At 35.2% G+C, this 17,704-nt stretch overlaps 1 protein-coding gene across 1 annotated transcript; it reads right to left on the bottom strand.

The window, feature by feature from the left end:
* Positions 1–1,904: 1,904 nt before the first annotated feature.
* Positions 1,905–14,289, bottom strand: LOC110702781 (RRP12-like protein). Its single transcript, XM_021880527.1, has 18 exons — positions 13,666–14,289; positions 12,309–12,819; positions 11,949–12,206; positions 11,756–11,847; positions 10,737–10,946; positions 10,226–10,630; positions 9,323–9,483; positions 9,079–9,172; positions 8,914–8,970; positions 8,459–8,593; positions 8,032–8,094; positions 7,026–7,157; positions 5,259–5,420; positions 5,040–5,168; positions 4,341–4,442; positions 4,162–4,238; positions 3,360–3,500; positions 1,905–2,738 (listed from the first exon to the last, which is right to left on the bottom strand). The coding sequence occupies exons 1-18, from the start codon at positions 14,188–14,190 to the stop codon at positions 2,174–2,176; spliced, it is 3,819 nt and encodes a 1,272-aa protein (XP_021736219.1). The 5' UTR covers positions 14,191–14,289; the 3' UTR covers positions 1,905–2,173.
* Between the last annotated feature and the right edge of the window lie 3,415 nt (positions 14,290–17,704).

Below are 17,704 nucleotides of genomic sequence, written 5' to 3' on the forward strand. Positions count from 1 at the left end.
CTGCCCTTCTACAGCCTGTCCATCACTATCCTCCTCAATCTGCTTATCTACAGGCTGCTGCACAGGTACCCTTGCAACAACCTTAGGTCTCCACACTTTCTTAACATTTCTGCATTTCTCTTTCTCATGTCCTAACTGCTTACATACTTCACAGTGAACTGGTTTCCATTCATAAATCACTTTCTTCTAAATCACACACCCAGTTTCAGACATGAATTCAATCCATTCAGGAAACTCTCCAGCAACATCCATTTCCACAAGAAAGCGAACATAGTTCACCTTTTCCTTCATTGAAGTAGCATTATCAGGCTTAATTGGATTCCCTACTAAACCCACAATTTTCTCAAGACAAGATTTCCCCCAATATTTCAAGGGTAACCCAGGAATTTGAACCCAAACAGGAACTTTAGTAATACCCTCAAAATTCAATTCCATCCCATCAACCCATTGTTTCAGAAAAATAGGATGATTATCAAACAAAACATGAGCAGAATTAAGAGCTTTTTCTTTAGATTCAAAGTTCAAAAATCTAATAAGGAATACCCCATGCTTCAATGGAATCACCTTATCAATGTTCTTCGATCCCCACATTCTCTTACAAAAACCCGCAAAAGCATTCACAAAAGGATTAGCACCAAACACATAAGCAACAACACCCAAATTCCAATATGCTAATTCATCAGAAACATCATCAATTGATAATTTCAACAAAGGTTTAACACCAGCACTTACAGATTTCTCATTCTGAACTGGGACGCTCAATGCTCTGTTTTGCATATCCTCTGCTTCAATGGAGTCCTTAATCCCCTCCCTCGATTTCATCACACCCAACCATTCTGACAGCTTAGACTTAGTTCTTGATCCATGAATTAGCTCTTGAATCGATTGCTCTGGAGTAAGAATCAAATCATCCAAATTCTCAACCGCATCAAAATTTGGGGGTGGGATACCCTCAAAATTTATCTTCACTTTTTCCACTGATTGAAATATCAATCGATTCGCCTCATCAATCTCATCACAAAGGTCATTTTTATTCATGCTACCATCCCCTTTAGAGATCACCTTCTTCGATTTCTTTTTCGCCATGGCAGAAGAAGAAAAAACGTGGAGAGAGAAAATCCTAGAGAGAGAAAATCCTAACTTTCCTTTTTTAAAACTTTATAACGATCCTAGCTTATTGGGTTTGTTCTTTGTGAGATTGAAGTCGTTTCTCATCGGTAGCTTAGTCTTTTGAGTTTGGATTTTAGGTTGTTTTAAAATTTTGGAGTTTATTGTACGTTTTGAGTCAGTCAGTATCTAAAGCCGGGATCTCATTGTAGTCTTATTAATTCTTGTATTTCAAGTATATTGCATTAAAAGGGATAATTGGGATGGTATGCTTGTTGCCTTTTCTAATCTGTCTAAAAAAAGTCAAACTGCTTGGCATGTTCATTTAAAGTATATTGCAATTTTAGGGGTAGCATGAAATTTGAACTTAGTGAAGAAACCGAAATTTTAATACTTACTCTGTTTCTATTTAGTTGACACGTTCAATTTAGACATACATATTTAGGAGAGCATAGTGAATAGAGAATGAAAAAAATGATAAAGCAAGTAGTATACACTAAGAAAGCAAGGTATAAAACATACCTAAAAACAAAACATATTAAAAATAAACTTCTTTAAAAGGAATATGTATCAACTAAAAATAATGGAGGTAAGTATTTTGCCAATGCATTTTAAAAAGGTAATGACATAATGTCACTTAACGGATTACAGGCTTTACAGCAGAATGAGTAGTAAGTTAGATCACAAAATACAGTAGCACAAGGACAATCAGTATTCAGTATTGTGTTCCCATGAAAACTTTAAACTTTGCCCACGACCTCAATATTCAATTAATTGTACTGTACAAACTATAAAAATAAACTAAAATGAATCAATTTATCATTGAATAAATTCATTCATTAATCAATTTATGATGCATCATTACAAAACCAAATCATGAATTTACATGACGTCAAAATTAGACTGCACTTACATTGTAGACTCATAAGTCATAACATTTGGTACAAGGGAGAAAAAAATAAAATAAATTCTTTTCAAAATTCCTATTTTTTTTCCCATAAATAACACGAAAATAAATAAAATAATAGTAACAGAAAATTGAGCATTTTAACTTTTTAAGCTATCTTCATTTCTTATGAGCCTTTTTTACCTTGCTCTTAATGGAAAGTGCACTTGCAACACTCCTCCCTTCGAGCTTTTTCGTCAACGTAACAACACTACGCATACCCCTTCTAGCAGCAGCCCGGTGCTCAGGTCTACGGCTGAGCATCTTACGGTCCAGTGGCCAGTATGCATACGGCTCAAATTTGCCCTTCTTTTTCACATCTCCACGAGCCTTCTTACTACCATACTCATTACCAGTATAGGCCCATCCTGACTCGGATGTTTTTCTGCGCTTCTGGTCAGCCTTCTTTGATTTAGAAGAAACAAAGCTTCGAACATCAGTTTTATCTTCATCATATTCATAATTATCATCATATTTCTCACTCTTGGGTTTTCCTTCCTCACGAATTATTAGTCGTCCATCCTCATCAAACTCGGGCTCATCTTCTGAATCAAGCTTCCTTTTCAGATTTCCACCAGAACGAAGAGCTAGCCTTGTTTTACGCTGGTCCAGAAGATCAAGTGGTTCATCTTCTAGGTCAAGCGAGTCTTCTAATAAGCTCCTTCCTGACCTCGTTTTCCTTGACCTAAGAGAAATTTATTGAATTAAGGTACATATAGAGAATCTCTCTAAGTTATAACTTGTTTAAATACTTTACAGATTCTTCCATTTTATTGGACCTGTATAAATCAAGAGAAACCCCAATCCTCCATCCTTAGAGGTGGCAAACAGGTTGAAGTCATTTCTGGCTATATTCTAGTCTATTGAATATTAGGTACTCTCTCCGTTTTTATCATAAGCTAGAGTTGGAATTTACACTATTCATATGTCATCAATGACTTAATTTTTTTTACCCATATATGATAAATAAATATGATCATATAATATATTGTTGGATTCGTCATAATGCATGTCTTCTTTTATAAATTAATTTTTACATAATTTTTACTAATCTCTAATTAAATATATTAATGGTCAAAGTTGCGTCTCAGAATACATGCAAATCCAACTCTAGCTTAAAAGAGAGAGAGAGAGTATTATAGAATAAATGAATTTTGGCTGGGTCTTTCCAAGTCAGGTAATTTGGGTATCAAATGAAAGAGAAACCAATTCAGTGCAAGGCCAACAGAACAACAGAAAAAGTAAACAGTGCATACTTCAGTACCTTGTACATAAAAGATGAATTGACTAATAAAATGCAAGATACCTTGACGAAGGCGCTTTTGATTTTAACTTGGAAGATGATCTGCTCCGTCGACCAACAGATGTCCCAGCATCCATATCATCCCCATCACTAAATTCTTCATCAAAGTCAGAAAATATCTTTGTATGACCCCATCCACTTTGCCTGCAAAGTGCAGTCACACACTCACACTCGTTAATCACAACACAAGTTGGTATAGACCAACAGCGTCAAATAAAAAGAGCAATCTTTACAATTCCTATTAAAGGAAAAAATGGTCAAGTCCTCAACTATTACCAGCATGCAATAACATCTACTCTATACTTGTATCACTCTAGCTAGTATACATGTAAGACATGGGTATGTCTCAGTATCAAATTCAGCCATTTATACTTTCCTTACTTTTGGTACAAAATGAAGTGTGAATTGTCCATACACAATAACATCTGCTAGTATTTGTTATTCTAGTAAGATCTCGTGTTACTGTGTTAGACATGAGTATCTGTCAAAGCAAAATATTCAACCATTTTCAAATTTCCATGTTTTTGGTCCAAGTGTTAAGGATGTGACATAGGTACTTGAGGTGAAATGAAGCATCCAGGTGACAAAATATTTTTTAGAGAAAGAATGAACATAGCATTTGGCATTTCCCACATAACTTCAAATAATTTGCTTCGAGCTGGAGTTATGATACACATGCATTTTCGAGATAAGGATAAAAACTATAGCAATTGAAAAATCCCAAATATTGACAAGACATGTCAGTAAATTTCAACCCTTAAGCACGCAAGCAATATGAAGAAAACAAAGATGGAATAACTTAAACCTGGACGTAGTTGCTCTTGACAGGTAGGAACTTGTCTCAGAATTGGCTGCCAACTTCCTTTCTTTCCGCTCTTTTATCTGGAGAGAACCAACAAGTAAGCAATCACAGACAAAAGAACAAACGTCAGGTAATAAACAGCAACTAAAAGAAAAGATTAAAAATTATATTCAACTTCGCACCTTGCGGATATTAGTAAGAAGTTTCATATGATCTTCTGGCATTACAGCCTTAATAGCATCAAGGCCACATTTCTTGACAAGCATCTCCAACAAGTGTTTAACCTAGCAATAGACGTGAAACCAAACTTAGGAAGAGAGAGAGATGTTGATATAAGCTACCACGGTAATTCCTTTATCCATTGAAACAGAATAAATGAAGAATTACAGTACATGGACTGAAAACCCAGCTGGATCCTCACTCCTCAAGGGACCCAAGGGTACAGTTCTCAGATACACAATTTCGGCAGGGGTGAAGGGGAGGGCAGGTGGCAAATTTTACTAGCTTACGTGTACATATGAACATGAAACTAGAAGAAAAGAGGTAGAGAGGACCACCCTAACAGCCCTATCTATCATAAATTCGAATGTACAGATCCAATATTTGACTCAATTACACAACACATCTACCTTAGCCAGGGTTAGGAGAAAGAAGGATAAGTTCAGTGTCTTTACTGGTCAAAACCTAAGGCCATATACTACTGCTAACCAACTAAAGCTAGTTGAGCCAACGAGCTAGTTTCAGAGTTAGCGGATAACTAAAATGAATGAAAAAGAAAAAGGAAACAAAGTAATAGTGCCAAGAACACGAGCACATGACCCAAATGCGCTAAAAAAGGCTAAAAGGAAATGAAAGTCTCATAGCAACAGTAGGCCACAAACCTTAGCTTTGAAATGCTTCATGGAGTCATCCTGCCGTACTAAAATACCATCAACCATGCCTTTCAGGTAAATTTGCAGGATCTCAGATGGTGATTTTGCAACCAAAACCTTAAGTAGACCCAAATTAGCCTGAAGCACACAACCATTCAACATAAATATCCCTACGAATAAAATTACCAAAAAAAAACAAAAACCAATGGTCAGTTAAACAGGACATACTTTAATGATCTCTTTGTCCTCCCTCTCAAGAAGTAAAAGTGAAGGGGAAAACAGATCGCATGCACCAGAAAGACAATCAGAAAATTCATAAGCCAAGCGAGCCAACCCTTTCACAGTAGCACTGATCATATGCGAACAATCGCTGGCAAGGCCTGCAGCTACCTGTTCAAATGAAAGATCCCTAAAATCATTTTGAAGTTATATTGGAAAACAAGTCTATTTTTTAGCCAGATATATGTCACAGATGTAAGCTCTTTTTTATGAAAAATTGTAACTTTCCTTTACCACACAACTCTCCCTTTTTCATGTTATAGGGAGTATGAGATACTCACTACTCAATTTTCCCTAGAAGCTTCTGCCCCACACAATTTTTAAAAAACTTATTTTGATATACCTTCCAAAAATATCAAAATATTACCCACGAAAATTATATACACAGTATTCACATTAACCCTTCTCCATTTAATACTTCCTCCGTTCTTTTTTACTTGACCCGCTTTGACTTTTACACTATTCATCACCCCTCCTTTGACCGTCTTTTGTGAATAATATGTGAGGAAAAACATGTTCATATAGGATCTTTTTTTAGTTCATCTCAATAAGTACTATCATAATATATAACTTTTACAATTTTTACTCGTACAGAATTAAAGTTATTGATTATTAAAGTTTTGCATTGGCAAGCGTGATAAAAGAAACAAGTCAAGTAAAAAAAGAACAGAGGAATGCTAGAATTAAGTATGAAAACAGAGAATGATTCAAGCAATCAAGAGAAGTAATTAGCTACCCAGATATTTTGTATTGCAATTCCAGAAAAGATTACAACACAAATGCCCTCTTTCGAGAGGAAGGCTCTCTCCCAAACACTCAACAGTATTTTTCTAGATACTTTCTCCCCAGACCCTTAACCATATTTATAATCAGAAATTATCCTAACAAACTCAATTATTACAGCTAACACAGGGAATCAAAATAACAAACTATATTCTGAATTACTCTTCTGCCCTCAAGCATAACTAACTCTGTCCAGCTCAGCTTCCCACATTAACAGCACTATTATTCTTGGCCCTTCTCCTAGCATAAGTAAAACGGACCTCAGGCCTAGGATTATCTCTTGCAAGGAAGTAGTACAATATTATACTCTTATTATAATTTCATCAAGATGAGCGAAGAGAAGTTCGGCTGAGATCCATAGTGTTTTCTTTGTTGTTGTCATAGAGATCTATGCAAAAGCACTTGCAGGTGGAGACCATGTTTAGGGTTGAAGGATTTGAAGAAAGTAGAATATTTTGAAGAGGATAAATAAAATGGCAGTGGTAAATATTGACGGGGGAAAGGGGGATTTTACTGAGAGTTAAGGATTGATTAGATCAATTGAGAAATTTTTTTTCTGCTTTTGCTGCATTGTTATCATCTTGATTTCATTTTTTATTTATTTTGTAACTTGTTCCAAAGTTAAATACGATTTTTTATTTTTGTTTAAAAGAAAAATAAAAAATAATAATAATAAATTTATAAAAAAAAAAATAAAAAATAAAAAAAAAAAAGAACATCAAGCCAAGCCCAATCGGTTCCGCGACCGGTTCACTATATTTAACCCAATTTGACCGGTTCCGAGACTGGTTCAAAATTTTCGGATCCGGTCCTGACCAGTTACCCCAAGTAAATACTTCCATAGAGTGGAACATAAGATGAAACTAGCCATATGATGAGTAAAACAAATGAGGTACTCCAAAAACTGATAAGAGAAGCAACGAAACTACATACTTTCTCAAAGACTTGGAGTAAGTTCTTCTTTTTCCCTCCTTGATCCTTCTTTTTCCCTCCCTTCTCCTCGTCACAAGCATGACCAATTTGGACTAGAATATCATAAGCCCGATTTCTGGTTTTCTTATTAACCTGCAAATAATTTCAAAATTAGCATTCTACCTATGAATTCTACTGAAGAAAATGACTAAACAAAGTGCAAAGATACTATGAAGATATGCCATCAGGAAGAAGTAAATATTATACTCACTCCGTTTTTTTAAGTGAAGTGTTTCTCATGTGTACGTATGCCAATGCAAAAATTTAATCAAAAATATCTTTAATAATCAATCACTAAATATTATAACAATTGAATATTAATAATCTATTCATTGAGATGATTTTAATCCACAAGACTATTTTTTCTTATGTGTAAATCACTAACATTAGTAAAAGTAGATTAGGTGAACTGTGCAAAGAGTCAAAATGTTTCACTTAAAAAATACAAAGGAAGTATATATGCAGTCCACCTAAGCCAATAATCAATGCAATCAAATTTGGCATTCAACCTATGAATTCTACTTCAGAAAATGACAGAACAAGTGCAAGATAATAGGAAGATAATTCACAGAAAATTATGTATGCAGTCCATCATAACAAGTGCAAAGATAATAGAAAAAGAATAACTATATATGCAGTCCATCAAAGCAGATATACAATGCAATCATAGGTTAACTTCTCAGCCAGAATAATTCACAGAAAATTATGAGCAAAGCAAAACTAGAAAAATTTAAATAAATAAAGTAATAATAATAGCCCTCAAACAGTCAACCCACAAACAAAAATGAGAAAGGTTTTGTGGGATGGATGGAAATTATGATAGTACACATAAAAAATAAAAAACAAAAATAAATAAATAAATAATCAGAAAGGAGTTAACACCATAAAAAAAATTGTAATTCTAAAAATGCTATTTCAGAAAAAAAAAAAAAAAAAAAAAAAAAAAAAAAAAAAAAAAAAACCATACCTCTTTCAATGCAAGTACAATTTCAACTATGAAAGGACTGATTTTATCCCATCCTGCGTCATCCTATTGAATAAAAATAAGAAATTATTTGATTAATATAATTTACTCCATCCAACTCCAAAGTTTCTTCACATGTGGGTTCAGCATAGAAATAATACTGGTAAAATTAAAGTACCAGAAGTGAATAGAAAAAAAAAAGGGGGGGGGGGGGGGGGAGTGAAGTGAAAGTAGTGAGATGGAAAGAGAAAAAGGAATTATGTGATGGAGAGAATACATATTAATTATTAAGTATTACGGGATTGTCATCTTCAACCCAAATTGTAGTAATATATAATTTGGACAGCTGATCAAGGAATATGTGAAGCATTTCGGGGAAGGAGGGAATACATACAGCTAGCATGTAGAGTTTAAAGAAAACAAATCAAACCTTGATCACATGGACAATAACAAAATACAAACAGTCAAGCCTATGACGTTTGGCTGAGAAATGGCATTTAGACCGCACTTCACTCATCAACTTGAGAACTTCTTCAATCTTCCTTGAAATAAACACATCCGAATTCTACCAGCAAACCCAAGTCAAATGAACAGTTAAAAAACTGAGTAGAAAAAGATCATTATATTGCGCAAAGAATTGAACTTTCATTCTAAACCATTACAAACTCTGCTTACTTTAACCGTAACCATAGTAAATTGAAGAAGAAATAAATTATCTCCTTATTAATCAGAAACAAATGCTAAAAACCATCATCTACCTCTTAGCCAATGATAGACCCATTTCAAAAGGCTAATTAATGGGCACTTTTCATTTTTGAAGCATAAAATCCTCAATATTGTTGTGGCGGATTGAATAAATTAAATCTGTAAAGAGGTTAAATTCACCTTGAGAATCATTGAAAGAACCTTGTACGCCTTCTTTTGGATCAAGCCATCGATATCCTGCAGCTCATTATATCAAAGATGCATCAGACATACCTCACAACCATAGCTCAAAGAAAACTACAGTGAATATAATGAGATGATCATATATATTGGTGAATCACAAACCTCCAGTGCTGGAATTATGGAAGAAAACAAGATATCAGTATCCTGAGGACCCAAACCAGGCAAAAGTGAAACAGCCAGATCAAAATGCTGAGCTCTGCCAATATAAAAGAAGAAATGAGGAATTATCATTATAAACAAAGAAGAAACCGTAAACATTACACATTGGTAGGAGCAAACATGGAAAATTCATCTTTTGGCTTTAACACAAAAGACATACTACTAACAGAAAAGACAAGTAACACACCTCTGGAAAGAAAATGAATTATTGCCGGATGAAAAGTCGATCTCCATTGCATCTCTTTTATTGCCATCGTCCGTGAACTTCAAAAGTTGTTTCATTTCTTTCCTAAGTAATTTTGACACAGTATCTTCACCCGCTATTGATGCGAATTCACCTATTGTAGACTAGAATCAAACCAGAGCTGATGTAAGTTTTGAGAAGCATTAAAATAAATTATCAGCAAACAAATATAAGAGCAACGGATACTTGCATATACCATTTGGTATACCAAGACTGGACTACAGTTTGTACCACAAATCAATTATTACTGGTCCAAGAAAGAAATTCTAACTTCAAGAAGAGGATTCTAGGTTCCAATTACATCAAAAGAAGGCATCACTATCCTTAGAAAACATATGAACCCATGAGGAGAATAGCAGTAGTATATAGCAGATTAATATGTTTTTCTAAGCAAGTTTAAAATATAAAAGTTAAATATCACTCATCAGTTTAGCCCTGGGGCTTGGGAAAGATACAAAGGTATTAAGGCTGGGGCTTCCTGTGCTCACAAAGCCCATCATACCTAATTATGGCTGAGCATTGGATTATAATTGAAACAAAATCAATCAATCTATGTAGACCAACAACTTGACAGTACAGAAAATTTTGTCTAAATAGCCTGACAATGCAAAAAAAATAAAAAATAAACAAATAAACTGGAGCAAGAAAAAAAAAACCATAAACATATACCTGCAACATTTAACAGGATTGATATTGAATAATTATGTGATAAAGAAAAACAATCGACATGAATTATGACAAACAAAAATGAAGTCACTCTACCCGAATCAGCAAGCAGACACGACTAACACTATATAACAGACAGAAACTTATGACTGTAGCACGAAAAAGAACATAGAATTGTACCAGCAAGCTTCCACCAGGATCATTTGTGGAGTTCAGGAAAGCATTGAATAAAACTAACAAGAAATTACGAGCAGAAGATCTCAGCACTCCCAAATTAGCGGAAGCCACCTCTTGATTGTAAAAACCAATAGCTCTCTCAGTGGGAGCATTTAGTTTATCGCTGGGTACATAATTGTTTCCTACTAGAATACACTTATTCTGTTGTATGAGGATTTGCAAACTGGAGCAAATAATTCCTTGAAGATCAGGCTCTTTATACAAAGCATTGCATAAAACTTCCTCAAGAAGTCTGAAGCTTTCAGCAGTGTCCAAAGGGTAATTGCAAAATGAAGGCAATAAGGTCCACACTTGGTACACAATCCTGTCTGCGTATCTTGATGCCTGGACTTGCCCCTCTAACTTAAGCTGGTAAAGTACTTTCGTTTATCAATGATACGAGAAAAAACGTATACAATATTGATGAAAACTATGTAGAGTATTTATAGAGGCAAAGTAGCAAGACTAAAAGTACCTTTTTAGATTTTTGCTTGAGGTTTTCAACCGTTCCCAGCAATGACTCGACGTAGAACCTCATACTTGCACCAACTGTATACTGTTTTAGAATTGGGAAAAGCCAACCATTGATATCAGACAGAGTGTCAGCTTCCAAATTCAGTGGCAAAATGCGTAAAAAGACTTCAGGTCCCACTGCCCCAAGTGCTGATCCAATGCAATCTTGCAGCTGTACATGAGAACCAGCGTCACAAGTCAAAGAGGTAGATTGAAGGTAAGGAAACATCAGATTGAAGGGGAATAGAAAAGGGAAGGGAAAAGTATTGCTATGACACAGTTTCCATAAAGCATTAGTTGCATATGCCATATCCATATCAATCATTAGAATCTGAAAAAAGGATATATAGTTTGAGTAATTGTGTACACTACAGCACAAACTATTAATCCATATACAACAATTTGTAGGGAAAACCAGGCATTCTTGGTAGAGATGGCAGAGGTAAACCCAGGCATTTTTGGGGTCAAAGACTTTCTTACCCAGTTGAATTTCAGTTAGGACAACATCCAAGACAAGACTGGTAACAATCAAATCATGAAAGTTCAAAAAATCTGTTTTTTGCATGAGGAACTTTCCTTGATAAGAGGAGAACCGCTCACATTGAAACACTTTCTAACTATGTGGTGAAGTCAGCAGATGCCAGGCCTTACTAGGACACTTAGCAGATAAAACTGGATTTTAGTAATAAGGATTAAAGATAAGATAGCAAATGCTTTGGGCAAGAACCATTGATAGCTTGCAAAATAATGAAGTATGTGACAACATTTGCCTGATATTTCAGACGATTCAAAAAATTTCTTCGCTTTCTATTCTGATCAATTAGGATATTGTGAACAGCAATGATCCTGACTGTAAATATATGACATCCCTCTTTATACCTTGTTTTAAGGAAAGCTTCAGCAGAACAGAATACAATATGAAAGCGACTAAAATGGTATCACCAACTTTCATGGGGATTGAGCTATAAGTGAAATGACAACCTTTTTCCTCTCTGGGAAATCTTCCTCGCTATCCTTTTCAATGCTTGCCAAGCTCTCCAGGCTGCCTCTTAGGAGGACAGAAGAGAAAGTACCTAAAAACAGTAACCCAAAAATAAATACAACCTACATGAGATAGAATGTGGTAAAGAAAGAAGCCTCTGTAAGTCTGAAATAAGCACATCTTTATGATTACCTAGTTTGTCAAACATCAAAGAGACAATCTGGAAGGCCATGTCCCACTCGCTACGATATCTGTTGTCGAGCAAACTTCCAATAGTAGCACAAATTTTCTCAATAGTAGACGGTGCAGACTTTCTGTTGAAGTCTAAATTACTGTTTGCTCGGTCAACACCTTTCTTTATTAGGTCTTCATCAACACAAGCTTGTATCAGATTCTTTAATGACTCGGTCGCAGCAAATTTAGCTTCCTCGAACCCAGATCCAAAAATATCTGCCAGGTAGGCCAGTAGAATGCCAAGAAACAGAATGGTAAAAAATCACTGAAATAATTTTGCTTGACATGCAGAAATATGGAAGAGGGAGAAAAAACAACCTTGCAAAGCATTTAGTACAAGTGGAAGCTTATCAACGCAGATCTGCCTGTTGAGATTGTAAACCTTCCTCATTCCGACATCCAACAGACGTGCAGTAAAATTCATGCCATCAGCTGACGTTTCATCCACTGGAACTGAAGTAGCCAAAGTGCTTAGAAGGTCTACCAAATCTTCAGGTTTAACTTCCACACTAGGGTCAAGGCAAAGGACGTACAAACTATCAGTTATACGCCTTGTGACAAGGGGCTTACGCACTCCCAATAGGGTTTTGTAGTACTTCAGGATGGATGTTTTGTATTTCATAGAAATATAAGGCAGACAATCTTTAAGAGCCTCAAGGACATGCAAAATCTCCTGGGCTATCTCAGCAGGGGCACCTTTTGATGCTCCAGCAAGAAGCACCAATTTCTGAAACATGCTAGTGAATCCTTCACTTGCAGGTGCCAACAGTGGACATCTCTGGAAGCTTTGTAATACATCTCGAATACAAATATGTGATTGCTTCCTCACCTTTACAGTTCAAAGAAATAATTCTATCAGAGGAAATAAATAAATAAATAAATAAATAAATAAAACTTACATCTACATATTCTAGGAATCTAGGGACTGACATGAGCAAGGTAATGACATAGGATGATTCTCTCCACCAACACTAATGAGAAAATTAATGCTGATCATTAACTAAACCCCAGGCCATGTGCCACTAGGCCATGGCCAAAGTAAGAGTGAAAGATCGTAAACTTACTGGTTGTACAAGATATTTGGTCGTCAAAAGAGAGTCATTTTATGTGTTATGACACAAACATACTACCTTTTAAGTATTAATTTTCAAGCTTCCTAAAAGAAAAGGGCCATTTGGTTACACTATACTAAATCCTATGCAAATTTTAAGCTCCTCAACATCAAGACATTGGCAGCGATTGCAGCAATCAAGTTATTTAAACCTTCACCTCACCCCCAATCTAATTTTCGGATACAGCAAAGGCACTTCTGCACTACACAGAGATTGCAGCAATCCGGTCTAACTTTCTCCTCCTTCCAATCATAATCTTTTTCATATTTCTTTTTTGTTCCGAAACAATAAACAGTTATGTGCAATCAAATGAAACGCTCAATAAATTAAGCAATATCGGAAATTTAACATCAGTACAAGAGCATGATTAATAAAATTATCAACCAAACCACACACACCAACTAAACAAAATTTGGGAGCTTAAACATTAAAAAAAAGCAGTATCATTCAACACCATTTGATGATAAATTTCCTAATTCAACTGAACAGATAAAAACTAATCAATTAAACAATAAAAATCCAACCTTCAAAATCAAAAACACATGATTTCGCAAACTTCGTACCTTACTATCGGAATGAGTGACGAAACCAAGAAGAAACCCATAATACTGACTAACATCAGACCAATTTAAAGAATCCCTAATAACCAGCAACCCAGAAACACAGCTCAACCCAGCCACAACAGCATCAGTGGACAAAGAACTACCGCCTCGTAAAACCCTAATCAACAAATCCAACAACAACACCTTCCTCTTCCTAAGACTCCCAACAGGAATCCTCGGCATAATCAAACTCATCAAAGTAAGAAGTGCCTCAACATTGTGGTCGGGTGACGTGGAGGAAGAATCAGAGGAGACACAAAGTCGGTCAAGGGAAGAAACAATGGAACCAAAGTACGCCGCAGGTAAGAGAGGAACGTTGTTGTCTTTGAGACCTTGCGACATTGTTCCGATGACATTGCAGAGATTGAGGTGTTGCTCGTTGTTGGATTTTCCGAATTGCGAGATGATTGAGGTGCAGAAATCTTCGGTTTGCTCTTCAATTGGGTCGAATTCTTCAAGGCCTAAACCTTCAATTTCCATATCCATGGCGGATGAAATTGGGGAAGAAGACGGTGTTAAACCCTAGAATTGATTGGGATTTGGGAGAGATGATGGAATGCTAGGGTTTTTGGAGGGGTTTTAGGTGGCTGTGTGTGGCAGTACGAGTATCGACCCAACCTGCGACCCGAAAGTTGACCCGAAATCATTGATCCAAAAATGACCCGACTTGAAATGGAGTTGACCCGAACCAGGTGACCCAATATTCCAAATGACCCAACTCGAAATTGACCCGAAATTTGAACTTAAGCCGACCCGAAGTGACCCGATTTTTGAAGTGAATAGGGTGGAATGGTGAATTACAAAGTAATTAGTTTAGGGCTTCTTTCTTTCCTAAGTAATAAGTACTCACGATTTTTTTAATTTTTTTAACGATTTTCCTTTAGGTTGTTGTGGCAGTATGAGGGAAGTGTTAGTGACTCGGCAATCCTGACCCGAAATAATTAACCCGAAAATGACCCGAACCCAAATTGACCCAAACCCAACCTGAAATGGAGTTGATCCGAATGTGATCTAATATTCGAAATGACCTGACTCGAAATTGACCCGAAACTCGAACTTGAACCAACCCGAAGAGACCAGAATCGATTTTAACCCGAAGTAACCCGACCCAAAGTGACAAGACCCGAAGTGACCCGATTCCTGAAGTGAATAGAGTGAAATGATAAATTACTTGGTTTAGGGCTTCTTTCTTTCCTAAGTAACATGTTCTCACGATTTTCTTAACGATTTTACTCTATTTTTCCAACTATTTTTTTAAGTGAGTTTATTTTGGTGACCCGACACAAACTTGATCCAACCCAATCTAATCCGGCTCAAAATTAACCTGAAAATTGGTCCTAAAAATTAACCCAACCCGAATTGACTTGATCCGAACTTGACCCAAAATGCTGACGTGAAACCCAAATTGACTCAACCCGACCCGAATCCAACCCGTATATTTGCTAACCCGAAATTGACTCGATCCAAACCCGACCCAGACGACCCGTTTGCCAAGTCTAAGTGTAACCAAGCTTCCTAAAAGAAAAAAGGTCATTTGGTTACACTATACTAAATCCTAAGCAAATTTTAACCTACTAAACATCAAGACATTAGCAACGACTGCAACATTCCACTGGTTAAAACCTTCACCTCACCTCCAACCTAATTTCGGATACGACAAAAGCATTGCTGCACTGCACAGAGATTGCAGCAATCCAGTTTAACTTTCTCTTCCTTGCAATTGTAATATTTTTTGTATTTCTTTTTTGTTCCGAGATAGTAAACAGATGTTTATGCCAAAAACTGCCTAAAGAGACAAGTTTTGGTTGGAATGCCGATAACTAGATTAAAAGAGATTGTGAAATGCTAACAATGGAAATATTGAAAAGAAAATAGACACAATATGGTGACGCAGAAAACCCCCAATAAAAGGTGGGTAAAAATCGCATGTACCACCCCCAAATCTCGCTTTACGGTATTACTAGAAAAATACGTACAATTATACCCTAGAGATAGACTTAGGCGTACTACTGCCGCGTGATTACGCAAAGCTACCAAACTTACTAAATAAAATCAATACTTTGCAGCGAAAACTTCAATACTCTTTTATTAGTAAAACCATAATAGTAACCATTGTCATGAGTATTCATAAATAAAAACAAGAACCGACATTCCTAATCGAGATAAAGACATTCCCGGGACTCCAAATGCTCACATATTGACTTCACCTGAACTTAGTCAATGAACACTGCTTACCATTAAGGTAAACAGGGCGAACCAAAACAAATAGTAAATATGAATTAGCAAAATATATGCTAAGTACGATAAGTGCAAGATAATTAAATTCAATTTAGTAGAGAACATGCTTTTGAAACCAATTCCAATAATTAACCAATTCATGATTTAAAACCAAATTCCTACAATTCAACCATTCCAATAATTCAATAATTAATAAAACCAATTTCTTTAAATCCAATTTCATTAAATGTCCAAATTCCTCACCCAAGTGTGCACACCCCCAAGCCAGTCTCCTTAAATTACAAGGCTATTCTTGAGGAAAGACTCGGTCATACAAAGTCCAAAGTCTTATCAAATAAACCAAATCCACATAGTGGGATTGCTAACATGCTTATAAAGCGTTAATAATAATTATTCAATAAATCCTTTTTTATAATTCAAAACTCCTTTTTTTTTATTAAATTCCACATGCTTTCTAAATAAAACCTTTAAAACATGATTACTAATTTAATTAATAAATACATGATTTAAAATCAACCTTTAATTTATTTATTAAAACAATCCTTTAATCATACTTTTTATTTCATAAACCCTAGTTCACTAAAATCATAATATCAAGATCAATTTATTAAAACACACCTTAAAATCATACTTTATTTCATAAATCATAATTCCAGTCAATTTAATTCAATCACCAATAAAATCATATAAAACATGATATTCAAACCAATCACTTTTGAAGGTATCTAGCCATCTGAACGTACGTCGATCGTTGTTTAGCAAACCCACAAAAGAACTCAAGAAGCTTGATTGAACACACCCTACAATTAAATATAATCTTAATTAATATAAGGTTAATAAATAATCACGGCAATTAAATTAAAAACCCCCAACTATATGTACATGAACCTTTTAAATTATTTTCTCATAAACAGCATTAAAGAAACTGATTTTATTTAAGTAAAACTAGTCATAATAATTTTTATAAATCCCCTATAATAATTGTAATTAATTAAATAAGAAAAAAGAAAAGATAGAAAACCAAGAAGAAAGAGGAGGAGAGTGGCGGCAAAGGAGGGCTGGCAGCGGCAGGGGTGCCGAAGGTGGTGGTGGTGTACGGTGGAGGTGGTGGTGGCGGTGTGCAAGGAGGAGAAAGTGAAAGAGAGAAAATAAGAGAAGAGAATCAGAGAGAATTATGAGAATTGGCATAAGTATTTTGTCATGAAATGAAGGGGTATTTATAGGCTAATATGGGCATGAATTATGGTATGAAAATTTAGGAAGAAGTATGACACAAAGAGTTGTGGAAATACTTGGAGAAGTGAATAAGAAATTATGGAAAGTTTTGATATTAAGGTGATTGTGCATAATAAAAATATGGAAGGTGTGTTGTCATGAAAAATAATATGGCATGGAAGATTACTTGGGGAATAATCAAGGTAGATAAAAATATAGGAAAATATGATGATCAAATTTTTAGGAGATGGAAAAATAGAATTAACGAAAATAAAGATTTTAAGGAGATAATTAAAAATATAATTTTCCAAAATAAATTCCCATAAATCCAACTAGGATGAACGAAAATTTTGAGCTTCCATATCTCAAATTTTTGGACCACCTAATTGTATTTAGGGAAAGATTTTGCTAGTTTTAGGAATTAAAAATAATTGTGTAAATAATATTTATTGTATAAAATAATTAATTAAATAAATAATAAATAACTACCAATTATTCACCAATAAAATAAGCAAGAAAATCCAAAATTCCTAGCTACTATTTGGGA

This window comes from Chenopodium quinoa, unplaced genomic scaffold, assembly GCF_001683475.1.
Source record: "Chenopodium quinoa cultivar QQ74 unplaced genomic scaffold, ASM168347v1, whole genome shotgun sequence".
NCBI lineage: Eukaryota > Viridiplantae > Streptophyta > Magnoliopsida > Caryophyllales > Amaranthaceae > Chenopodium > Chenopodium quinoa.

Excerpts from the sequence above, each read along its gene's own strand:
- LOC110702781 (XM_021880527.1), bottom strand. The coding sequence starts at position 14,190 with ATGGATATGGAAATTGAAGGTTTAGGCCTTGAAGAATTCGACCCAATT. Across the intron at positions 11,848-11,948 it reads TTTGATGTTTGACAAACTAG|GTACTTTCTCTTCTGTCCTC; the intron begins GTAATCATAAAG and ends TACTGTTTTTAG. Across the intron at positions 8,594-8,913 it reads TTCTTTCAATGATTCTCAAG|AATTCGGATGTGTTTATTTC; the intron begins GTGAATTTAACC and ends GTTTGCTGGTAG.